Source organism: Molothrus aeneus, chromosome Z (assembly GCF_037042795.1).
Source record: "Molothrus aeneus isolate 106 chromosome Z, BPBGC_Maene_1.0, whole genome shotgun sequence".
Classification (NCBI taxonomy): domain Eukaryota; kingdom Metazoa; phylum Chordata; class Aves; order Passeriformes; family Icteridae; genus Molothrus; species Molothrus aeneus.
In genome coordinates, this window is record NC_089680.1 from 31,729,911 (window position 1) to 31,756,182 (window position 26,272).

Sequence of the window (26,272 nt, forward strand, 5' to 3'; positions counted from 1 at the left end):
ATGGCCTCCCCGCCGGGCGCCGAGAGCCGAGCGGACCCGGGCGAGCAGGAGGCGGCGGCGGCCGCGTTGCAGGCGGAACTGGGCGCGTGCCGTGAGCAGCTGGAGCGGGCGCGGCGGCGGCTGCGGCGCGCCCAACGCCTGTACCGGCGGGAGCGGGAGAGCGGCGAGGCGCTCAGGAGGCAGGTAGGGCCCCGCGCCCCGGATACCGCGGCCTCCGACCCTTCCGCCCCCCGGCCGGGAGCCGCTCGGCATGCGCTCCGCTTGTCCCCTCCTCCCGATGTGCCCGTTCCACAGGGTTCCTCAGCTCCCGGACCTCGCCCGGCTCTCCTGGCCTGCGAGGGGCCAGAGCAGGTTTGAGGTCTCGAGTCTGAGCTTGGTGGTGAGAATGGTAACACCTTCTCTACCACAGGGTTAGATTTGCAGTCAGAAGGAAAAATTACATGTATCAGAGGAAAAGAAGTTTATTGAACGAAGTGTTAGGTAAAGGAAGAGTGGCAAGACGTCTCTGTGAATGCTTTTGGCAAAAAAGGGAGGTTTAGGGGAGTCCTCATTGCGGTGTACAGCTTCCTTGTGAGGGGAGGCAGCCGGGCAGCACTGATCTCCTCTCTGGCAGAACCCAAGGGAACGGCCTCAAGTTGTGTCAGGGGCATTTTAGATTGGATATTAGAAAAAGGTTCTTGGCACAGGGGATGCTTGGGCAATGGAAGAGGTCCCGCAGAGAAGCAGTCACAGCACTAAGCCTGCCAGAGCTCAAGGAGCGTTTGGACAATGCTCTCAGGCACATGGTGTGACTCTTGGAGTCTCCTGTGCAGGGCCGAGAATTGGACTCAGTGATCCTCGTGGTTTCCTTCTAGTTCAGAACATTCTGTGCTTTGTAAATGCCACAGTCATCACTACAGGACAGTGATCGTTGCTTGAAATCCAAGTTTACAGGGTGGGCATTTAGGAATAACCTCGGTTAAATTTCTGTGCTCCTTTGTGAGCAGAAATTATGTGTTTCTTCATGCCAGCCATTCAAGTACAAAATTGTCTCCTGACAAACAAAATCACTTGAAACACCTGTGATGCCATTATGTTTTGTTTGAATTACAGAATGCGAAATAGGCTGACTCTCTTTTCTGAGATGGCAGACCACTAAAATTGATGGCAGTATTGTGTTTTTAACATGCAATTTTTCTTTCAGGTAGAAGAACTCACTAAAGAAATCCATAATAGAAAGGAGAAAGATACGTCTAGTGTAGAAGTACAGACAGAGGACTGTGCTGCATGGTCACAAGCAGGTAGAGAGGGTGTTGACTGTTTAACTAGGGATATAGAACAGTATCTTAGTTTGAAAACATTGTAATATAGAATACATTTCGGGTCTTTATCCTTTGCTGAATTAAATTCCTTAACCTGACATTATCTTTCAGACCTTTTGGTATTCATTCAAGGCATTAATTCAGGATAAAATGTAGCGTGAAGTAGCAGAATTCATGCCATTGTAATTTGTTACGTAGTAATCTCATGTTGCAAACATACACGCTTTACCAATTTTTGAAGTATATGAAAACAAGACTTAGGATTGGAATAAATTCAGAGTAGAGGCACTACCTAATATTTGATTTTCGTTAGACTACTTAATTGTATAAATTTCCAGTTTAAAATTTAGCATCCTTAAACTGCATTAGTAAAATACTCCCTTGATAATTTATGCAACTTCAACTTTTCTTTCTCTTCCCCGGCAGATTATTACTACTATGAAAATTATTACAATCACACTGATACTCAAGATTGTGCATCTGAGCTACCAGTGCAGCACAGTCATGAGAGTGAAGGCACTGAGCATAACTCCACAGAGGAATCGGAGGCAGGTGTTAATATTGCGCTGAGGAAGGATAGCACCAGAGCTATTGAAGGTGGAGAAGAGGAAAATTTCGTCCAGAATTCACAGGTTTTTGGACTGTCTGGAGTTTTATCAGTTTTGAAATCAATATTCTGTTAATATTCCATCTAAAAGATGTGCTTGCAGTCCTGAGAGCTTTATACAAAATGATTTTTTGTGATGGTCTAGTGCTGATTATTCCCTTGTACTTCAAAACTAGTTCTTTTTGTAGTATGTTCCAGGTGGAGCACCCTCTTAGATTTGTGTCTTGGAGTTTGAGAGATCTTGTGAAAAGGCATATATATCCTGCATAGCCTGGAAGCGAGATCTTTTTTTCAGCATAGTATGTCCAATATGTCCATGCTGATTTTCTTAAATAGTGCTTTTTGTTTTTTCTTCCATTGACGTAAGGAAGCAAGATATAAGGAGAAGAACATTGGTGGTGGGGTTTCTTTGTTTATTTTGTGGTGGGTTGGTTTTCTTCCCTGCTCTTCAGCCTTCTCTTAGGTCACTCAGTTTACTGAGTTTGTGCATCTAGCATTTAGCATCTGAAATGGAATAGATGTCAGAAATCTGTCTTAGGGATGCTCTGAAAGATATTTTTTGTGTGTATATTTGGTGTGAGTCACTTTTGAGTAAAGCTGGAGAAAAATGAAAGACACAGGCTGAAGTCTTGGTCCTTGTTAAATAAGTAGGAGTTTTCCAGTAAACCACAGCCAGATTTTTGCCTTCTGAAACAGTCCAGATTCACAGACCACTTACCTTTCTTGCTTTCTGTTATCAGGAGACAGAAGAAACTTCAGCACCAGAACGTTCTTTGGCAGAGAGCTTGAGAGCTGCTGCAGAGGCTGCTGTTTCACAAACTGGATTTATATATGATGAAAATACAGGATTGTATTATGACCATAGCACTGGATTCTACTACAATTCAGTAAGGATCATTTCCTAAATCCTTGGAATATTTTGTCTATCACAAAAGTTTTGTTAGTAAAAGTTGATATGAGCGAAGAACTAAGATCCAAGCTGATCTTATGTTTTGAAAAACAGGTTACTGAAAATGAATAGTTAAAAGTTTGTTAATTAGCTTATTAATTATTTCAGTCAAATTAAAGATAGCAGGCTAAGCTACAAGTTTAGATTTTAATTCTGTTTTTGATGTCTCATAGGTCTCTAAGTTACTTGGAATTGTACAGATTATATGCTATAAAGTTGATCTGTAACTCTTCCAAACCTAAAAGCTTGAGCTTAAAGATGTCTTGTTTAGAAAAAAAACCATATTTCTGAAGTCAGTTCTCCACAGTGAAAAGAGTCTTGGGAGGAAATACACAAAATGTTTGTGCTTTTACTTGAGTACTGTTACCAACTAGTTTGATTCTACAGGAAAAGAAGACACTTCTTTTAGAAGTGTTAGAAGAAGATTAGATGATGGGTGAGAAATTCTTAATGGTTACTTTTTGATGTTTGTTTTTATATAGCTTTTGCAAAGGTTTTCTTTTTGTCTTCTGAGGTGTGTTTGTATATGTATACAGATCTGTGGATAGATATGTATACACTGTACTGCACTGAGAACAGAGAGTTTGTTTGCTGTGTTATATTCAACTCGACTGTAGAAAATGAATCAGGTAGGCAACTCTATTCAGGATGCTTCTGGACTTCGTTTTTAAGGTCTTAAAGGATACCATTGGTTTTGACGTTGTTTGTTGATATAGTTATACATAAATGTTTGGGGCTATAGATTACAGTTTATGGTAGAATTATCCAAAAGAATATCTTTTCTTGGTACATAAGTGTTCTGAATTACAGGAAGTGTTCTTGCATTGGGTTTGCTGGCAAAGTTCTGATGATGGGGCTGGGGTGCAGAGGTAGTCTCTCTGAGAGAAGGCCAGGGGCTGCCTGGACATGGCTGGTCCCACTGCAGGGCACAGCACGGCCATCAGAGAAGCTGGTGGTGCCTCTCTGAAACCAGTGTAAGAAGGGGCATAACTGTGCACAGTGGAGTCTATATGGGGGGTGAGTGTGAAAAATAACCCTGTGAACACCAGGGGCAAAGAAGAAGGAACAGGAGGAGGTTCTCCAAGCACCAGAGCAGACCATGCAGAAACTACTCATACTACAGTCCATGGAGGATCCCACACAGAAGCAGCTCCTTATGATGCCTTCTTTGGCTACCTAAACACAGAGACCAGACAAAATCAAGGGAATAAGCAGTTACATTTATTGAAGGGCCTTTAGGTACATTTAGGGCAGCCAAAGCCCCCCTAGAGGCTACACCCAAAAAATGGACAACAGGTCATGGGTTTTTATATTTATATAAGTTTGGTCCATTTGCATTTTTGGGGTTAATCTTCCATTTACACTTTCAGATAATGAAGTCATTTACCCCAAGTCTGCTTCCACCCACAGCTCACTTTTGTTTACATTTCTTAATTCCCAGGCCTGGAGAGGAATTGTTTTGTCTGGCCAAAATGGGAAAGCAGCAGCTAATACTCTATAAGGAGTTTGGAGCTAGACACTAATAAATTGCAGGATTACAAATACATGAAAAATATAAAAGCTAAAATCCTAAGGCATCACTTAGGGGACTGGAGAGCCCATGCCAGAGCTGAGAGCACACCTCCCTGGTAGGAGCTTCCCTGGTAGGAACTGTCGCCTGTGGAGGACCCATGCTTGAGCAGTTCTTGAAGGTCCCATGCTGGGCAGGGGAGAAGCAGCAGCAGAGAGGGACTTCTCATTAACTGATCTCAGCCCCTCTACTCCTCATTTCCCTGCACCACTCAAGTGGGAGAAGACAGGGAGAGGAGCTGGGAATGAAGTAGTACCATTGAGCTTGTGAAAAAAAAAATGGAAGAGATGTTTTAATTTAATCCTTATCATCCAGCTGTATTTTAGCTATTTCCAAGTCAAATCTGGCTTGCCCATGATAGTGACTTTCATCTCTTGACCCATGAGCTTTCCATCTTATTTTCTTTACCAGTCTTGTTGAGGAGGAGAGTGGACAGAGTGGTTGGATGGGCATCTGGTAGCCATCCAGGATCAAGCCACCACAGTTCTTTCATTTTATCAAAACTCAAATGTGGTTCTTTATTAATCAGATGCTTCTTTGAATAGTATTTTTATTGATGTGATAACATTGCTCTTCATTTCTTATAAAGGAAAACCAACTGTATTATGATCCAGCAACTGGAATTTATTACTACTGTGATGTGGAAAGCGGCCGATACCAGTTTCATTCACGAGTGGATCTGCAGTCTTACCAAGCCTCTGGTACTAAGCACACCAAGGATAAAAAGGGGAAAAAGAAGAGAAAAGAACCAGAGTGGCTTGCTGCAGATGAGTATAAGGTAACCTCAGAACTGATAGACAGAAAATGCAAAATCTATTGGGTTTTTGTCTATGATGCAATTTACAGACTGTGGGGCTTGGTTTTTATGCAGAGAATGTATGCTTTATTTTTTAAACTATTTAAACATACTAAAACTATATACAGCAGGTTGCTAACGTGTAGTTAGTGTTCAAATAACTTTCCCATTGAGTGATTAAGAATTAAACTTTTAACTTGGATCCCCTCACTTTTTCAAGTTTTTTTAAATACTACCCAACTGTAAAGGAGTCTAAAATTGAGTGTCAGTGAAGTTTTTTGAATAGCAGGCACACTTCAATGAATTCAGTGTTTTGTGGGCTGGATTTACATCAGAAATTCAGTGGCAATGTCTTGGGTTTGGGATTTTGGCTTATGATTTGGTGTTGGTTTTTATGTGTGGTTGTATTTTTTCAGATTCACATTATGAACAAAAAAAATTTAAATTTTGAAAATACACTCATACACAATCCTTTCTCTGTGACTGCATTCCAGAGTGTAGTCCATTGCCATTTTACTGTAACACTGCTATAATTTGGGATTGGTGTTTTTGAAGTTCTTTTTCTTTGCATATTATGTTCTCCTATTGATACTTGCTCACTGCATTTTCATTGTCATAAGTGTGTGGATAAGCTGTACATCTTAATAAATGCCCATTGTAATTAATACATATTTTAAATTACAAAATTTTTCTGAGTGCTAAGAAAGCATACCATTTCTTGAGAAACATTACTGACTCCTAAACACCAAGTACTAACACAGCTATTAAACCTCAGGAAGCATTTCTGTTATGAACACTCTTACTGATGTTGAGTTCTATTCTGTCAATTTGTTTTATTACTTTAAGATAAAATTGAATATATTGATTTCTCCAGTTTGAATTCTCTTTGGTTTGCATTCTTCAAAGCTATTGCTTTAACCATTACATAGCTTCATTATATAGGCCTCAGACATGCAAATTGGTTAAAACCTGAAATAATTACATTACTGTCCAGATACCCATACGTAATAGTCATATAACATCAGTGCACAGTTAAAAATTTTAATCAAGAGTGAGGTCATCTGAAAGACTTGAAAATGGAAACTATTTACATTAAGAAAAAGTGTAAATAGGTTACATGTATAGTGGTTGTTGACTGATTACACATTTTATAAACAAATTGTGGCTAATGCAGGAATTTCTGCTCCTTGAGGAAACCTCAAGTGAACCTTTCCATTTGGAAAGCTTGATCTGGGTACTTACAAACACTAAGCATAACGATTCTTTAGACTTAAGAGAACAGAGCTATTGCAGTGGAAGTGCAGTTTTACCAGCACCCAGGTTCACAGCCTGCTCTGTGCAAATGCTGAATTAGCATTCTGCCACTCTCAAAAGGCATTGGTCAATACAGAACTTTATCCATCATGTGTCAGGAAAGAATCACGAAAAGCTCATGGGAATAAGTCTTTATCATAAACTGATTAATAGGTGTCTTAAATTTAGTTCCCTTAAATTTGTTACCTAAACCAACAAGAGTGTTTATAAAAGTTTTAAGCCATGTATAGCTTTGACTTATCAAATAATGTTGACTACTTTTTAGACTCCCATCATAGTCTGCTTCTGTAATCTCATTATACTAGAAATAGAGTTTGTCTTAAGCTTACTTTATACCAATATTTTTGTTTAGATAGTCTTGTTAGCAGATCTTTTCTGTGAGACTTCCAGAGTTACAAGGTAGGAGGTAAACATCCATTTTTTTCTAGTCTGTTTTATTCATGGTGAACTGAGTACTTTGCTTTATTTGTGAATTAATTTATTTCACCAAAAAGGTAACAGGGAAATCATTTAAAGTATACTGTAGTGCACAGATCTTTTCTTCTGTGAACAGGGAGTGAAGGCCTATGTCAAAGAAGTAATTGTGGTCTTTTTTTATTTTTTTAAACAAAAACAGGGAGAATACAAAGTGAAACATAGGACACTCTCAATTTTAAACTTCAAAAATAAAATAATGCCTTTTTATTAGTGCACTTCTTCATAAATGCACTGCTGGATTTAGAAGAAAAACTTACAGATACAGTTTACATAGCTGAGTTAAAACATTTCATTCTTGTACTGTTATTAATCACTTAAAAATTCCATGTTACATTAATATAAAAGATTAAGATTTTCTAGAATAAAAGACAGTATTTTTCTGTTACAAAATTGGAAAATTAGTTTATAAGCTGCACAGTCAAGTGCATAGATTCATGGTATTTTTTGGCAGTATTATTATTGTCCAGTTTAGTCTTGTATTGGCAAAGGCACTAATTCATTCATGGTAGAATAAAACTAAAAACATCTGGTTTTAAACAGGACTTCGTAGTTGAAGCATTGTATATTGAAATGCTTTTCTCCAAACATACTGCCCAGCCTTCTCCCTTTTCTTTCCCTGAATGCTGTTTAAATTATTCAGGTTATTACAATGCTTTTGAAGAGTAGTACATCATTACTGCGTTTCCCAATTCATTATTAAATTGTGCTGCTAGCCTGAAAACTGGTCCCAACATTGCCTCATTTCTTGACCAAAGTAGGTTTTACTTGCCTTTCTACAGGTAGGAGGAGGATTTGGTTTAATGCCTGGGCTATAGACCACTAGTGTTAAGAAAACAGGATGTCCTTCTGGAACAGGTCATTCACCCCATGAACTTTATAATTCTTGGTTGAAGCTGAGGTGGTTTATAAGAATATCCATTCTTATTCTTTATAAGAATATCCATTCTCCTTAAGGCAGGGGAAGACAGCAGTACTTACAGAATCATATCCATTTTTTCTCTCTTTTTCAGTTAAAGGAATAAATGTGAACAAATATTTATAGATATTTATAATTACTTAGAAATTGTCAAATACAAGAAATAAGGAAATTTAGCAGTTATGTGTGTAGATTATCAAGCATATATTTCTAGGTAGATGGTATTAGTAAGCAATGATTTTTACCAAAATTGCGTGTGATTTTTTGAATGACTTAATATAAACCAAAGTACCTTTTTTGTTTTAAAAACTATTGTAACTGGAACAATCCATTAACTTTGTTTCCGGTCACAGAAGGGTTTTTTGTTGTGGTTTAATTTCTAGCTATTGTGAGGAAATTCATGTACTCAGCTATCTTACATACAGTATTTATTTTTAAGTGGGAAACTAGGGTACTTAACCCTACAGAAATAGGGGTTAATTATTTTTTGACAAGTGAGTTGTCAAAAAATATTGTAGCATTCTTAAAAAAAATCCAATATAATTCTGAGATTGCAAAGGATAAAATTAATATGTTAAAATATTATTGCATTTTTTAAGAGGTGAATAACCTTTTGAGAAACAAGAAAATACTCATAAATGTTGGCTAATATGAAAGTAATTCTAATTGTAAAAAACAGCAGAGTGGAAAATCGTGTGCTTACTATCACCTGGGAAATGTTCCTAATTCATACAAGAACTTTCCTTAAAGACATCCTTGCTTTTCAGTCACAAACTGAAACTGTATTGCAAATAGTTTTCTTTTGACTTGTGAAACAAAGTATGCTATCTCTACTTGCTTGTTTGTAACTGACAGTCAGGATTTTTTTGCCAGGATGAAGTGCTAGCCTCTGTGCAGTTCATAAAAAAGCATTGGTAGAATACCTTGAAACTTTTAGACATGCAGTTGACTTCTAGTATCTTTTTGAAGGGGGAGGTCAGAAAAAAGGTGGGACAAGAAACATGGTATTTTCTTCTGTACAAGAAAAACCTTTAAATAACTAAATTTGGAAAAGTTTAAAATTTTTTTAAAAGGTGACATAAGTGATAATAGGATCCCTGGCCCAGTATCAAGATCCAGGGTTTCCACGTAGTTTGGAGAATAGACTGTGTGCAATAGTGATCCTACAGTTCTACTTGCTGCATTTGGGCTGTTAGAAATACATAGCAAAATTTAGAAGGAAGTTCTGACACGTGCCATTTTTTCCATAATTTTTTTTTAATTTTCAAGCTACCACCTACTAAATTTTATTTCAGTGTGGTACTTAAAATTAACTTCTACCATGTTCTTTTCCATTATAGATTCATCATAGCTACATCTGTAGGAGAGGCAAGGTGGTTTTAGCAGTGTTTCCCATACAACTCTTGAAGCAGTGACTTTTTACTTTTTTTATCACATGTAGTTTACTTTTTGCTGATATTCATCCCATCTTTAGGTACGTCAGTTGACAGAAACCATGGCTAATCTGAAGATTTCTTCTTTTGGATTGGCAGCTTCTGGTAAAGGTAGAGTTGAGACAACAAACACACATTAGTCCATGGATGTTTACCTTTCACCTTGATATTTTTGTTGAAGAAAAAAGAATACCTAGTAATTGATGTTTGGATACATTTTTTTTTCCTAAAGGAATTAATAAATCTTTTAAAGCTATTTAATCAAAATTCATTCACCTGGAAAGTAGCTTTCAAATAGATTTTAAATACTTTGTAAGTAACATCTGAAGAAAACTTTGATGGCATTCTAGAATATTTGGGAAGAGAAGTATTTAGCATCCCTATATAACATAAATCGACTGGACTAAAGAAACTACTCATTCTTTAGGTATTGTTATTTAATTCAGAGCTGTCCACCACCAGTGTATAAAATGGCTCCAATATGCTGTAGGAAGAGGGTTTTTTTATGACATTTAATTAGATTTTTTGCACTGGAAAATTGAGTATTGTGTAGAGTGGATAAGAGTAACTAAAGTACTGTGGAATGATTTTAGCACATGAAACCTTAGTCATTTCAGTGTTTGAAACTACTTGTTTAGTAAAATACTGAATTTCAGATTAATTTCATATTGAGGGTGTCAATGCTAAAGGTGTGCTATTCAGTCCTGTAGAAGAGTGCTGAGAACAAATGAATCTGCTAAATCACCTACTGAACTTCTAGCAGACCAAAAAACAGGCTACACATTTGAGAAAAGTTGTATCTGTCTATATTTCTCTGCTTTGTATAAAATAAATTTAGAAAAAAAAATTTAAACAGTGCAGTTCTTAGAATTGAGCCAATTATGCTCACAATAATAAGTTCCCATGTATGGGGATGCTGAAGAATTGCATGAACATGCATGGTGGTCAGCCATAGTACAGAAAAATTGAAGTGTTGAAAGACAAAATGTCTTGCTCTGTAACAGTAAAGCAAAATGTATAGTTAAATGCTTGAAATACTTTGAAATTTTCATTAAAAACAGTTCAATGACAATGATAATATATATTTTCTAAGTAGGACAGTCTGTACTTCAACAGGTCATGGTAAAAGTTTGTGGCATATTTTCTATAACGTAAAACAATCAGTTCCAGTCACATAAGCATTATTTGTTATTCTTATAAGATCAGTCCTCATAGGATACATAAATATCCTGATTTCAAAGTACTTTTGGCTGACTTTGTCAGGGATGCAGAAATATGAACCAACTCAACTCTGTAGTTAAATAGTTCATTATCTGTAAGATTGATTGCACCTTTCAGCTTCAGTTTAGTGAGAAAAATCCCAGAGATCATGTGGTAATACCCAGTAGATAGAAAGTTTTTCAAACCTGGATCACATTGAGTCTATCCATGTCTAACTCATGACTGTTGGTGTCAGTCTAGATGTATTGGGCAAGGCGACAATGAAAAAGTGTATGTGTATGAGGAAATATCATGGTGTAAAAAATGGTTAAAATCAGCATCTGCTTGCATACTTTGTGTCTTGTGGAGTGAGTTTGGGATGAAGAGTTAGATAGTCATTGAGAAATTAAGTACATTGCTAGAATTTACTGCATTTTTCATGGTACACTAGTACCCTGAAATACTACACTAGTATTTACCGAATTTTGTGCTTACTGCCAGTTTCTGGTTTTTAAGTGTTGACTCTACAGAGGCAAGGCATTAGGTGCTGTTTGCCTAGTTAGACTTTATTACATGCTACACATGTTCTGTGTTAGTACGGGTAGTCAGCCATGGTTACTCCAGTCAGCAGCTGAGTCCCAGACAGCTGCTCACTCACTCCATCAGCAGCAGGACTGGGAAGAGCATTGGAAGGACAGGAGTAAGAAAACCTGTGGATTGAGATATAGCCACATGCGCAAACAAAAGAAAAAGCAAGAAATTAATTCACTGTTTCCCTGCCTGGGCAGACATCCCCAGGAATGCAGGGCTCCAGCACAGGTAATAGTGACAAAGGTCAAAGTCTCAACATCCCTCCTGCTTCCTTGTCCCTCCCCCAGCATTTATTGGTAAGCATGATGCCATATGGTGTGGGATACCCTGTGGACAGCTGGGATCAGCTATATAGGTTGTGTCTTGCTTCCATCTCCTTGTGCACTCCCAGCCTCCTTGCTGGTGGAGTGGTGCAAGAAGAGGCCTTGGTTTGTGTAAGCGCTGCTGAGCAATAAACTAGAAACAAATCTCTGCATTATCAGCCACATCTTCAATAAAAATCCAAAGCACAGCCCTGCACTAGGCATGGTGAATAAAATTAGCTTTACCCCAGCCGAAACCAGTGCATAGTCACACACAATGGAAAAGCATTTCTGCAAAACAAGATTGTGTCAAATGCTATAAGGTTCATTCAGTATCCGTATGCTTAATGTTTATACATCTGCACTTTGTCCAGATGTGCATTTTAATACAGATCCATGAAATCACGAAATGCTCAAAATGCATATTCAATTTTAAAATTCTTTATTTCATACAAGGTTTTCAAATGTAAAGACTGCATTTTTATCACTACTTGACTATTTAGTTTATTTGCTTTCTTAACAGTTGAATGCAGCAATTGTGAAAAAATAGAGAAGCTGCTGAGAAGAGGCTTAATAGTCATATTGGCAAAATCATAGAATGAATGTATGTGTGGAATCCTTGGTCTGTTTATAAGACTGTTTTTAAAAATTCCTGTTTTGAACACAGAACCAAGAGTCTTTTTAGTAGCCAGGCTTTGAAACAGCACCTTTTTACTTTCTAGTTTAAAATATCTGAAATTATGCCAAAAATCACAGAATGTCATGGGGTTCACTGTGGAGTTGAGTGGTTAGAGCCTCATACTTGGGCATCAGTGCATCACAGTCATGTCTTGTTTCACCTTGCTTGTGATTTGAGCAGATGGTGTAGCTTCTTTGTTTTCAGATTACATTAGTACCTTGAGCTACTTTATTAGATTACTCTGTAATAGAAGTAATATGTTTTAGAGTGCAGAACACCTTGGTATGTTTGGTATCAATATAATACCCGTACCAAACATAAATATAGACAGACATACTGAAAAATATAACTCATAAAAGGAAAAATCAGATTTTCCAAAAATATTTCTAATGGAATTAATGTGTTTGACATGTCTAAACTGTGTAGGCTTATTTAGGGCAAGACTACTACTTTTTTGTTTAAAATAAACAACATTAGACAGTGACCTTCCTGTCCTGTTCCTTTCTATTCAAGAACTTAGGGAGTTCAGGGAGGAGGGCAAGTGCATTATAGAGAAACCCTGAACAAACCAATAGTCTTTCAGTTAAAGCATAAAGGCATTGGTTTTACCTGAGAACCTGCTGTCTTACTGAAGGTATTTCAAATGTACACTGTCCTAACCAACAGCTGAGAGGAATTCTTGTGTTTGTCATAGTCTGTAGCACTGATGCATTTTAACAATTCTGAAAGTGCTTTAATTTCCATTATATTAATATGGAAATTATTTCACTTATCTTGAAATGGAAACACATGGAAGGTGGTCAAGGATGTATTTTTTACCCGTTGTATTGCAATATTTGATACAATTCAAGGCAATTGAATGCACTTACTCTGAACTCAAAGTGGCACATAATTTAATCTGAGATTTTATTTATCTTTTAAAGCTACTTCTGTTCTTCTTTCTCTATTGTCTATTTGTTTTCCTTTTATTTTTTTAACATAGTTGTCAAGCTACTAGATTGAGAATTACATTTTTAAGGTACTCTGGCAAAATTAATATGAAACTTCAGGTTTCTCCGTTAAAAAATGTTGGTTTTTTTTTTTTCCTGATGATGAAATAAGTGGAAGTGGAAAAACCTGTAATGATCCAATCTGTCTGATATTCAGTAGAGAAATTGAGAAACTTTTGGCAGTAGAAAATGGATTTTCAGTATAACTATTTCGCATAGCATAAGTTAAGCTTGCACTCTCTGTCTGCTGTCTTGATTAAAGGCTCTGTTAAAGATGTGGTTTTGAAAGGAGGAAGCAGGTCTATAGTTAAAGCATGAGTGAGCATTCCAGATACTCTAGACTCTGGTAATAAAAAAGAAGAAAAAACAGCAGGAAGATACAATGAAGATCTGTTAAAGACCTTCTAAGCAAGTTGCAAGAATTGAATAAGAGAGGGACAGAAGTGAGTGTCATAAAAGCAAAATAGGAAAATATTCAGAGTGATGTTGTACAAGTTTGAAAATGAGGACAAGATTCTAAAGTTTCTAAACATTTCTAAAGTGTGAGAAAAGAGTGACGTTTAGAAGAGGAGTAAGTGAAGTTTAGAAGAGGAGGGCAGTCACACTTTCCCAAATAGAAGATGGTCTCAGTCACATCCAACAGGATGTGAAAATATTTTCACTGAAATGTAAAAGTTCTCCTGACTGTATGTGTGAAATAAACTATTTCTTAATCGTTCTAAAAATAATTCTTCCTAAGTGAAGAAGTTACTTGCAGGCTATTCTTTAGAAAAATTCAATCTGTAAAGACTGTAACATTGTATAACTCCCCTCCAGGATTTGGACACAGAAGAGCAGAAATCATCTAACAGTCTGAATTGCTTTTCCACCACCGAGCAAGTAAGTTCTACTGAAGAAGATGAGTCTCCAAATATAAGAAAGAAGACTAAAATGGACACAAAACCACTAAACAGTCTAACAGCCAAAGAATCCATTTCTACAGATGGTATAAATTCACATTCGCACAAAAGTACACCAGACGCTGCAGCGTGTACAGATGACAGTAGAACAGCAGACACAGAGAGTGAACCAGAAGAAGGTGAAATTACAGATTCTGAGTGTGAAACCTACAGTGAGGAGGAATTAACAAGTGAAGAAACTGGTGATTCAGAATACTCAGAAAATGAAGGTGAATTATTGTGGATTATATATGGTATTACTGTACTTTTCCAGAAGCCTGTTAAAAAAAACAGTTTGTATAATTTGAAAAATATATAAAAGCATGTGACTTGCGGTGCTTTGAAAACATGCTATATGTTACCAGCATTTCTTTCCCTCTCTTCACTTGTACAAAAGTAAATAGTAGTTTCTATAAAAGCTGTTACTGATGTAACGTCTGTGCTTGTGTAAAAACCTCAGGGATTCCAAAAATTTTGTTTGATTGGGAAAGTGAAAGGAGAAAAGAAACTCTAAACCCTGCTAAAATAGGGGTTCTAGACAGTAATTTACAGTAATTCTGTGTATTGACTCTCTCAAATTAATATACAGTATTTTTTATACTGTTTGTAAACCATCATGTGCAATTGAATGCAAGATCAGTCTACTGTGGTGAAAAGCAGTGTGGAGTAGTCAGTACTAGTTGAAATCCTATTTTGTTATATTCCAGTGGCAAATTGTGAGAAATGGATATAGACAGGAAACCTGTATATTGTTTTATAACAAAGTGTTGTACTAGGTCCTTAAAAAGCCAAAAAAAAAAAGTAAAGGTAACCTGTGAAAGGCTTGATGCAGCCAGTTGGAACTATGTATGTGCAAAGGACATTCCAAATCATAGAATTAAATACAACCCATAGAAAACTGTATTGTAGCTTGTGCCCTGCTCACAGTTTATTGTCAGTTTGTTTCTTATGTTTTCATTACTTTACTTAACTACTCAGATTGTGGCTGATTAATGCTAGCCAAAATGTGCTTGCTACCATCAGGCTTTCAGACTAAATTGTCTTTTCTTAATATCCAATTTGGCAGTATTGCTGAAGTAATAAAAACTGGGGACAGTTTCTCTTCCCCTAGTACCTTTTAAGGTAGTGTCTTCTTATTTATGTCTGCTCCTAGCTGAGATCATTGGAGATTGTTTTACAAATGTACATCCAAGTACAGAATTCATGCAGCTGTCAGAATATAGTATCTTAATATAATCATCAGGCAAAAAAGCATATGCATCTGTAGGTTCTAACTATTATTTTTTTCTTATCCATGTTGATGAACAGCACTCCTAAGAGAAAAAAAAACAGTAAAAATGCATTTGACATAGAAATTGTCAGATACAAAGTTTGATATGCAGTAGGTCTGTGATGTGGTGAACAAAAAGGTGCTGCCTTTTCTCAAAGTGAAATTGTTTTCTAATCTGTAACAATTAATGATCCATAAATTTATAGTATACTTTATATCTAGTAAATTTTGTAAATGTATATATATTTTACTGCTGTAACTAAAGAGTTGTCCACATGTAAACCAGAATTAGGAAAATATTTGTAATACTTTGGTGTGCACTCAGCCTTTGAAACCACAATCTCATCAAAGTTTTCTCTCAGATGTTGTTACATATTTCTTTTAATGAAAGTTGTATATTATTCAGCCAGCTAAAGGCTGAATGTTTTTCAGTTTTTTGAAAACTATAGACTATAAAGTTAAAACTGAAATGTGTTGGTAGTAATAGTGGTGGTGATTTTTTTTTCCTATATAATTATAGATGAAGAAAAGATCTGGCCTCCTTGTATCAGAGTAATTGTAATAAGATCACCAGTTCTACAGACTGGGTCACTTTATATTATCACTGCTGTGAAACCTGCTACAATTGGAAGGTAAGACTGAATTAATTTTTTTACATCTATATCTCAAACTACCTCTCTTTAAAAGCTGTGAAAAGCACTTAGGATTGCTTGTCTCTACTCCTCATGCTTGTCTCCCTAGCCTGTAGCAGTTGTGAGGAACTCTGAGTTTGGTTAGGAACCAAATCAGTTGTGAGGAACTCTGAGTCCACAGTAAGAAATGGAAATCAGGTCACATAACATGTCATCATGATAATGTAACAGCATACACACTTAATGCAGCTCAGCACACCTGAATAGTTAGTGATAACTTGATGTTGTGACTGAGTTCCAGTGGCAGAACAGCTGCAAGCCCTTCTTTGAAAACTTGTTTCCTAGAAAGTAAGTAAATGTTGTCCCAGGCCACTGAAGTACTTTTTTTTCAGAAATGGAAGAATGCCCTTCAAAAATCCAGGATCACTAGACTTCCTCACACCTTCAAATTTCAGTAGGGTTTGTTCATTGGCTTTAGATGATAAGCTGGTTTGTGCTAGACTGTATGCATTCTTACAGTTCTAAACCTGGTTTGTTCAGTGTGGATGATGAATTTAATGATGATGTAAAGCTTTCTTCCATGCTTACTTGAAAACCTTACCCTGGAAAAGCTGTTTCTGTCTAATGCTGATAGACATGTTTTGATTTGCTCTTAAAGGCTGAGTCATGTATGTGAAGATCAACAGACAGCTCTGCTTTGAATTTCCATATAGGTCTTTTACTAGCTGCCTTGCTTCTTAATCCCTTAGTATAAGAATGTAATACACAAATCCCTTCTTCCTACTACTGCACTGTTTTGATAACAAAAAATGCAAATAAACCAAAACTCACCCTGTTGTAGAGATTACTCTTTGTTTACTTGTATTACCTGCCTAATGCGACCAAGAGTTCAGCTTCACCATGGAACATGGACACCAAGATGCACTAAAGAGCCTGAAGGATGCAGAGTTCAGACTGTTAAAGGCATTGCATGACAGTTCAGATAGAAATATCTGGTTTATAAATAAGAATTTATTGGTACTCTTTGATAATTTATAATCAGCTGCTTTGTATCATTTATACAAATGGCAGAAGGGACCTAAAGCAAGTCTTTACATTGTGTATACAGCAACACAATACTTTCTATCTGTAAAAAATTCCTAATAGCTTTGAAGAGAAATATGATACTACAGTTCAACTGAAATATACCTTTCATGAGCCACTTAAAACACCTACTTATACTTTGTTGTGATTTGTATATCAACTTGCCTTTCTAGAGAAAAAGATGTTGGACACACACTTCAGATTCCTGAAGTTGGAGTCAGTAAGGTAACTCTTGTTCATGTCTGCTGAAAGGTAGATCAGAAGATATAAATGTATGAATGAAGCTTTAGATTTTATGGCTTTAAATTTGGAACATTGTGTTAATCTTTTGAAAGAACTTTCGGAATGAGATATGGGTTTAGCCAGACTTGAATTTAGAAAAAATGAAAACATACAGTATTTTACTGAATGGGAACTTAACGCGAACAACAGTGTGTTTTCAAAAGCTTTGAGTCTTTAATTTTGTAGTTATTGAACTTGAGAACAAATCCTGTTAAGTACTAATGATATATAAAATTTTGATGCCAGATAGTAAGAATATCTTTACCAAGTAATGCAATCCTTGCAGTTATGCTCAGAGCAAAAGGGTTTCTTTTATTTTCTTTCAAGCAACTGTGGAAATTATGTAGAGGAGTTTGAAAAATTAACAGAATTCCTTTCAATCGTAGATTGAATGGAAATTTTTGTTATAAATTCTGTGCTCTATTTTGCTAAATACTTCAACACAGACCCTAAATACAGCACTCCTAATAAAATAAAACTGTAGACTGACAAAGTTGTGTCATCCAAGCAAAAAGTTTGTTTAAAAATCTATAAATGCAAGTATCTCATGAAACACACTTGACTGTTTCTACTTTAAATGATAGTTTTCATTAATCAGCTGCTATATTTCATACAGAAAAATTTCTGGAGTAAATATTTCCCTGCTATTAATCACTTTTTCAGGCATGTGTTTGAAACTGGGCAAATAAAGAAACCAAAAGACTTATTTTTCTGTAATGTTACCATTTTAGTACTTTACAGCTACTGACAGTTTATATAAGAAGTTACTTCAATTTTTAGATAAGGAGTCAAAGGTGAAAAGATAAATTACATATCTGCAGAAATAAAAAGTTATGTACTAGTTGTTTTCCTCACTGTTCTTACTTTTTAGCTGTGATCAACTTTGGTGTTTGCTTTTCTTGAGTGGAAAGTGAGATTTTAAAAAATGCTACACCTTGCAGATTTGACCTCTTTAGAAGTTTTAGTTCTATTCAGCAAAGCAGAAGTAGAAAATGAAATGTCTATTGAATGAGCTAGTCAGTCTAAATCATTATGGGAGTGTTCCATGTAGTAAGAAATGCTAGCCAATCTTCAATTTTTATTTTTTCTTAACTGAAAACAGCAACTACAATTGCTTTAAATTGTCAATTTTGAAACAGTCACTTTTCAACAGCCACTTCTCTAGACTTAACTGCTTTTACTGAAAGTTCTAGTGGGTTGGAGAAGTTGATACTTGGGTTTGTTCAGTGGCCTTTTTTGGAGGTAGTACATGTCTTTATGAATTTGGCTAGGAGTTGCACTTTTTCTGGTCTGTGGGAGCAATACCTATACAGAACTGCAACAAGACAAAAAAAACAAAACAAAACAAAAAACCCCACCATATTATTAGTCTCAATATCAGAAAGGAGATAAAAGAAACAGCAGATGATGGGTACGATTGTGTCCCAAGTATTAAGATGCAGGAGAAGGTGAGTTATATGAAAGTTACAAAAGCATGGTATTTAGGTAGTTATTTCAGATATGAAAGACCAAGTAAATGAAAGCAGAATGAGATTTATTTTTAAATGCCAGTGCTCTAAAATACCTTAAGAGGAAAAAGCCTGTTATTTAGAAGAACAGTTAAGAAGGCTATATTACCGAATCTTACAGTTACTTTAAGTAAAGCATACTTGCCACGTTGGAAGAATATAGTTGTCCAGTAATGAATCAGCTTATGAACAAAGTCATTACGTTAACTGTATACATTAGTTCATACTGTTGTAGCCCATTCATTTACATTTCATAAGAATGAAATCATAAAATATGAAAACTTTATTAACGTGGAGCGCCAGAGCCACTCATTTTAAAGGTTTCAAAATATATTCTGAAATCTTACTGTAAAATAACATTTAAATTGTTAAGTATTCACTTAACAAGAATGTTTAACTTAGGCTTCTATTTGTCAGTTTCATGCAGAAGTGTATTTTGACCACGATTTGCAAAATTATGTTCTTGTGGATCAAGGCAGTCAGAATGGAACAGTTGTTAATGGAAATCAGATTCTCCAGGTGAGTACCTACTGTTTTAGTGCTCTTTATATTGCAGAAAACTAATCTTGTGGTCATTTTAAATGTTTTATGGCAAATCACTTACAATGCCATTGTATGTCTTCTTTCATACATTACTGCATGCCTTGGTTCCCTTCTGATTTTAGCCACTTGGAGTACTTAATGTTTGCTAGGAAAAATCCGCTATGGTTACAGTTGCTAGAGTGAAATACCCACTGTAATTAAACAGTTGCCTACATTTGTGAGACCAAACTGAACTGCTGAGTTGTAAGTAGTGTGCATGAAATAGAGTTCGTGTCCTTCATGAGTTTTAAATTTGCCTGCTAAAACTTTTGTTTGCTGTAGCCTAAAACAAAGTGTGATCCCTACATCCTGGAACATGGAGATGAGGTGAAGATTGGCGAAACTGTGCTTTCTTTTCATATTCACCCCGGCAGTGATACTTGTGATGGATGTGAACCAGGACAAGTTAGAGCACATCTTCGCCTGGACAAGAAAAAAGAGTCTTCTGGTTAGTAATATTATCACAGGATACTTATTTTATTATGGCTGTTTACTTTATAAAAATAAATTCGTTCAGTTTTCATATAGTTTTCTTGTCAGCTTGTAATAGTTGTACATAATGATGTATTTTCTTCTTGGTATATGTGTCTATGTATAATAATGTCAGAACAAAAATTCTCTCCTTTGTCTTATGATTCAAAATATTGTTACCTTAGTAATTGCAAATTCAATCCTATGTTCTTCCTTTTAGTTTGTCCAGCACTTAGCAAAGAAGAGAGAGAGCTAGTCAGAAGAAAAGCATTAAAACAAATACGGGTAAAATATGGTTTACAGGTGAGTTTACAGTAGAAGTTGATTAAGTTTTTGTAATCGTGTGGTTCTTTTAAGTACTTTGTGATTCCTATTTTAAGCCATAGACTTTGTTGAATAAGGGAGGTTTTCAAATGCCCTTAAACTTATCCTTGTTTGTCTTTTGTACCCTGAATAAGTATTTTTTACAAACCTCTACAAAGAAAGATGATGATAAGAGAACAGGAAAGTTCCATTGAAAATTGAAGATCCTTTCAAAGTGTACAAGATTCCTAATCCTTTGGAAGTTAACATTTTGCAAGATACTTCGTTTTTATGTCTGTAGACTAAGTTTTCACTGAGTTGCAGTCCTGTCTTTCATTTGGAAAGAAAACACAATGAGCAACCGAAAAAATTATGGAAGGGAATGGGAGTTTTTTCAGGTTTTTAAGTCCATAGAAGAATAGAAACATGAACATACAGGCAATATACTGTATGTATTCAAATTACTTCTGTTGTAGAGATAATTTTAACATGCCGTTGCTTCCAGCATTTGTACTGAGTATTCATGTAGAAAGCAAAATGCCATCATTTCTATGAAATTCTTCAGATACCAAAATAATACTGATACAGAATCCATAAACATATTTAATTCTGTCATTTATTCTGAAAAAAAAAGTAGTTGCTGAGGAACAGGCTAAATGGTTATATAAAAAGCCAGTGTGATGTGCACATGATTTTCTGCTTAATATGGAGAGATTGACTCTTCGTACCAAGAGAAGAGTCAAAAGAATCTGTTATTTTATTTACAGCTTCTGAGAAATTACTGAATTTGGCAATGTTATGTGATGATGGCAGTAATATGGTTTACAAGGTATGCTTGTAAGCTAAGAAAATACTAAGTGAGGACTGCAGATTTTGTTGAAAGATTTAGAATTACTAAAAAAGGCTGAAGCTCCCATACTTTTGGAGGGAAAAAGGGAGGTTAACAAAAACAAAGAATTTAAACCCCACTCTCTTTGTCTTGATGCAATTAAATCTGCTTGGAAAGAACACAGAATATGAAGACAACAAGGCAGTGAAAAATCCAAAGTACAAAGACAGAGCAGGAAAACGCAGAGAGACCGTTGGAAGTGAAGGAACCTTCCAGAGAGATGATAGTTCAGCTTCTGTTCATATGTAAGTTGCAGGTGGGGGAAAGTATCCTCCATGTTCTTCTCTTGTGAATCTTTAAAAAAATGATAATGAAATAAGTATCAATTTGTTACTAGGCTGCAGTTTGTTAAATTACAGATAACCTGTATATATTGTGTTAGGAGAGCTAGAAAATTTTAAGTTTTTCACACTTCCCATTTCACGTTCTCTTATATATTAACTCATCACCTTCCATATAAAAATATATGGAAGGTGAGGACTTAAGGATGGCAGTAAGGACACTTATATCTCAAAAATGTAAAGAACTCCCCAGCTGCATTAGTGACATCTTCAATAGTGTCTGTTTTTCAAGTGGTTCAGTTTTTATTTTTCCTATTCAGTTCCAGTAATAGTGCACATGCAGATTTTTCACCTGCAGCTTCTCTCACTGTCAATATCCAGCCACTCACAGGAGATGTATTTACATACCTCTCAAATGACACTTGATGTTCCTTCAGTTGTTACATTGCCTCTGTAGCTGTAGTTGGGGTTTTTTTTAAGAAGCATGAACTTGTAGGTGCATGAGAATTAATAAAAGGAAGCGTGAGATGATGAAATAGGTGCAGGAGGATGATTTGGCAGCGATACCACTTTTTCATATTGTAATCCATACCCTCCTAACCGTGATGTATCTTTTAACTCCTAAAGCAAACAAGTAGTTCAGGAGGTTTTAGAAAGCTGATATTGACCTGAGGCTTGTTCTTCTATATAGCTCTTGATGGACTGATTCCTGATTTCTGTATGTATGCACATTTCTATTTTTCAGTATTTGAAAGCATACTCTTTTATATTAACTCTTGCTTATCAGTTATCTTAAACTTTCTTCAAAGTGAAATCAGCAACAGCAACAAAGGACATAAAATGTTGGAGAAGATGGGATGGAAGAAGGGGGAAGGTCTGGGAAAGGATGGTGGTGGCATGAAGGATCCGGTAGGTCTTTCTGGTTTTCACTTGAGACAAAAATAATAGGAATGTATTTGTAGAGAAAAGTATCTAATTGTATGCCACTATTCACTTGAAACTTATAAAAAGCCTGGTTAAGAAAGAATAATCTCACTAGGACTAATCTCAAATTATTTTTTCTTTGACTAATGGGATATTTTGAAATTTTTCAGTAGTGTTGTCCCTTCCTACACTGTGTTCATTAGGAAAGTAAGCAAAGGCAGACAGACAGTTTCTAGCCATTGAATTAATAATCTCGTATTTGTATACAAAGTCTGGAGGAAAATTGGAATAATTTAGGTGATGTGATTTGAAGATCAGTTTAGGGTGGAATTCTTTCTCAGAGGCTGATGTAGCACAAAAATCAAGCTAGATGATGGGCATTGAGAGAGGAAAAGCTGGCAGAAGTCACTGTAGCCAGGAAGTTGTGGGCCTCTGTGGCAACCATGTTAGCCCCATTTTTGTCACCAGAGATGTGTTGTCTTTTGGCAGTAGTGCTGCTCAGAGCCACACCATACCCTGTGTTGTCAAACTAGCCAGCACAGGGATCATATGCTGCTCACTTGGTGAGGTGTATAATAGTTATTTTTGTGGCATTTTGGGATATTATTCAGGACTCTACATCATAGTTCCAGAAGTGGTGATGTGACACATCATTTTCATGGTACTGTTCATGTATGATCTAGGTGTTTTACAACATAAAAGAGAAGTGCTTGGGGAGAGGGGGTGGCATGTGTATTACAAAACCAGAATTTGTAGTATTTAGAATACCTAACTTGCAATTACAGCAATATTTCATGTATTTGACAGATCCAACTGGAGTTACATCAGAAGCATGCAGGTTTAGGTACTAGGAGACCAGCCTCAATTGAAGATGTTCAGCTTGTCCAGAGCAAGAATAAAAAGAACTGGGATAAAGCAAGAGAGAGGTTTGCTGAAAACTTCCAAGACCCTAAATCACAAAGGGATACAGCTAAGAGTACACTTTGGGTTAGAGGGACTGTAGACTGAACTATCTAGTCCCACAGCAAGGTAATTCCTGAGTATAAATAGTTGGGAGAGAATTTATTTTTATTCTTTTTGCTTTTGCTAAAGCAGGAGTTTGGTTATATGTAAAATACAGTTGTGGAAAACCTTATTCAAGATTAACTCTGTTATGTTAACTGGTTTTCTGTAGTCTTCATGCTTTTATACACATTTTTAATACGATATGAATGGAGTTTAGAGGGATATTCAAATTTAAGTACTTGAAAATTATTTTCATCAGAAACAGGAATCTTCCATTGTGTTTTTACACTTCACAGAAAGTTACGCAAAACATCTGTTACACTTAAATATGATACCTTTACACTTGAACAGTGGTTTAAAATCAAGATGAAAAAATAAATTCCCCAGATCCCTAGTAAAAAAAGTACCATATTGCTGTTTCTTCATGTTTGCCATGATGTGCTCAACAAGAGGCACACCACTCTTAAATTCACACAGTTCAGTACTAGCTACATGTCTCGGCATATATGCATTTGGCAAAGGAAAAGGGGGAAAAGGCTTGTTTTTAAATGATTAATCATTACTGTTCAAAAATACCATACTCCATGAAATAAACTACCAGCATTAGTGAAGAAAACAATGTTCAGAGACAGCTTGTAGCAAAATTTTCTTCTGTGAAGAACTTGTTTGAGATTTGTTTAGTAAATCTGTATCATGCCTTTAAAAGAGGAGGTTTGTTTAGAAAACTGCTGTCTGTTTGTATTTATTAACTTCTTTTTCTGATACATCCATTGCTGGCAATGGAGTTTATGCCAGAAAAAAACAACACAAATAACTGATTTTTGATGGGGAAGGATTTCCAAACTGAAGCTAAAAGATTGGTGTTTATTGAATGTTCCTAAACACAATAAATCATTGTCAATTTAAGCAGTGTGCTTCTTCAAACTGTCTTTGGGATGGGAATGCTCTTCTAAAATGAGTAAAACTTAATCCCACTTTGTTCAAGTTGAAGTTCTGATACTTGTCCAAGGAAAACATCGTAGTCTCACCATCCTACCAAATCATGCACACAACTGTGAAGCACTGTGGAGTAAAAGCAGAACAAGTTACCAGCCATTTGTCTTAATCTAGACATATACAGTATGAAGCAAAATGTCCAGTCTATTATTTAAATCATGAAACTTGCCCAAGTTTACAACGCGAAGCACACCTTACTCTTCTGCAGACAGAGGTGAAGATAAAATTATCCGCACTCAGTGCATGGAGCAGCATAACTAAAATGAGGTTGCTGTTTGCCTTTGTAAGCAGTTAGTTTTCTACTGATTTAGTGACAGACATGTATTATTGCTTTTGTAATAATATACAAGTATTGCCGTATTATGTACTTTGCTGTTGCATTTCTTTTTATTGGCAACTTCACATTTTCAGAGGCTTTTTATACCTGTGGAAAAAATGTTCTGTAAGTTCTGGTTTGTAGTTGTTAAGTTTTAGATCACCATTTATCTAAAAGCCTCTTCCTGCCAGCAGAAGGAAAAAGCCCCTGTATGCTAAAATAATGTTTTTACCTGTTTTTCTTTTTAGTTCTGTAGTCTTCAAAGTAAATCAAACTATAAACCTTAATGTGGTGTGAGTAGGAACCATAACTTCCCCTCTCCCCAGTTATTGAAGTGTAACAGCTCTAAGAACAGTAAATCAACAAGTTTGCATTTCATGAAGCTTTTGAAGTAAGACATCATTTGCTTTCTGTGAGAGGCATGGTCTCACGCAGTCAAGACTGACTGCTTTCAGTACTGCAGCTTCCTCTTTCAGCAGTTCCATATAAAGGGCTGAAGCTTAGTCTTGGTTTTCAGTGTTGGTGCGACAAATCCTATTCTCTCTTGATGCTGCCTAGGGAAGTGGAAAAAACACTACCATTAATACACAGATTGTTAACAAAACAACTGGAGTTTGAGTAATCGTCATCAAGCAGTTGTGTGCCTTTATTGAGTAGGAAGACTTGTATTGTGCTAAATATGACTTTTCATCCTTTAGTGACCTCTTACAAATGAGGTGAAAACCACCAGTTGTGTGCAAGCCTTATGTGCAAATGCAGTACTGCTTTCCCTCATGTCAGAAGGGGAACATGAGTTGCTATTGCACTATTATAATTTTGGAGGCTATAACCAGTAAGATACAGCATAAAGGTGAACTGTCTTACCTTCTCAGTCCTCCAACCATCCTGTTGCCTTTCCCAGCTTATGACACTTCGAGCTACATTTTTATACAGCTAAAGTCAAGTTTTAGCAGTTTGCTTTATATATAAATATATATAATCCTGAAGTTCTTAAGGATAAAATTAATCAGTTTTTACAAACAGTTTTTTGTAGTCCTCACAGTGAATTTTGTCAACTTAGCAAACATATTTCTGAAATACAAAATAAAGAGTAGTAGGTACATTCTTATCTTAAGAGCGGAACCGTCCAGCTGGCACAGAAAAACATGGAGTGCAATCAGTGTTGTGTGCAAGGCCCCGAACTATCTGCACATGAACTGCTTTTACAAAACAAAGTAGGATGAAACAGGAGTGTTTGTTCCAGCAAAGCTGCTGCAGCTGGTTATGTGAAGGTTGTGTTTAGTGAAAGACTGGGTCTTTCCAGCATATGTATCCACAGCAGCAGAAGAGAGGTCAAAACCAGCATCTTAGTTACCAAGAAGACGCACTGAAAAGTGCATTCCAGTGGATTTTTTTCTGTGTGATCTTTTTCCAAATGCTCTGATCTCTAAACGTGGGAATTTTCTTCTCAGCGAGTTTCTGATTTCTAAACGGGTTTCATCTGCACCTTATTTTAATCCAGCACTGCTTCTCTGCTGATGAACATACCTGCATACGGCTTTACAGCAGCAGTGATCCTGTTCAGCCCTTCAGCGCACCGGGGCACCATCCGCTCTTCTCCGTCTGTGCCCAAGCATCCGGATGTCATTTCCGCGCTGCAAACAGCACACATGCTGCCGCTCCTGCAGC

General features: G+C 36.3%; 1 protein-coding gene, 1 long non-coding RNA gene and 1 other non-coding gene across 4 annotated transcripts; 1 reads left to right on the forward strand and 2 right to left on the reverse strand.

The window, feature by feature from the left end:
- Nucleotides 1-24,198, forward strand: AGGF1 (angiogenic factor with G-patch and FHA domains 1). Of its 2 annotated transcripts, none has more exons than XM_066569430.1 (14): nucleotides 1-183; nucleotides 1,184-1,280; nucleotides 1,728-1,933; nucleotides 2,649-2,795; nucleotides 5,017-5,205; nucleotides 13,941-14,292; nucleotides 15,853-15,964; nucleotides 17,221-17,272; nucleotides 19,255-19,356; nucleotides 19,702-19,867; nucleotides 20,111-20,193; nucleotides 21,200-21,327; nucleotides 22,173-22,272; nucleotides 23,095-24,198. In XM_066569430.1, the coding sequence occupies exons 1-14, from the start codon at nucleotides 1-3 to the stop codon at nucleotides 23,293-23,295; spliced, it is 2,118 nt and encodes a 705-aa protein (XP_066425527.1). In that variant the 3' UTR covers nucleotides 23,296-24,198. The 2 variants fall into 2 exon arrangements, with proteins under 2 accessions (XP_066425527.1, XP_066425528.1); XM_066569431.1 differs by lacking the exon at nucleotides 13,941-14,292 and adding an exon at nucleotides 9,405-9,474 and having other exon boundaries at nucleotides 33-183.
- LOC136569122 (uncharacterized) lies at nucleotides 23,454-26,272 on the reverse strand. Its single transcript, XR_010785313.1, has 3 exons — nucleotides 26,132-26,272; nucleotides 24,837-25,158; nucleotides 23,454-24,354 (listed from the first exon to the last, which is right to left on the reverse strand). It is a non-coding gene; the product is annotated as an uncharacterized lncRNA (long non-coding RNA).
- Nucleotides 25,355-25,483, reverse strand: LOC136569463 (small nucleolar RNA SNORA47). The gene has a single exon (XR_010785356.1). It is a non-coding gene; the product is annotated as a small nucleolar RNA SNORA47 (small nucleolar RNA).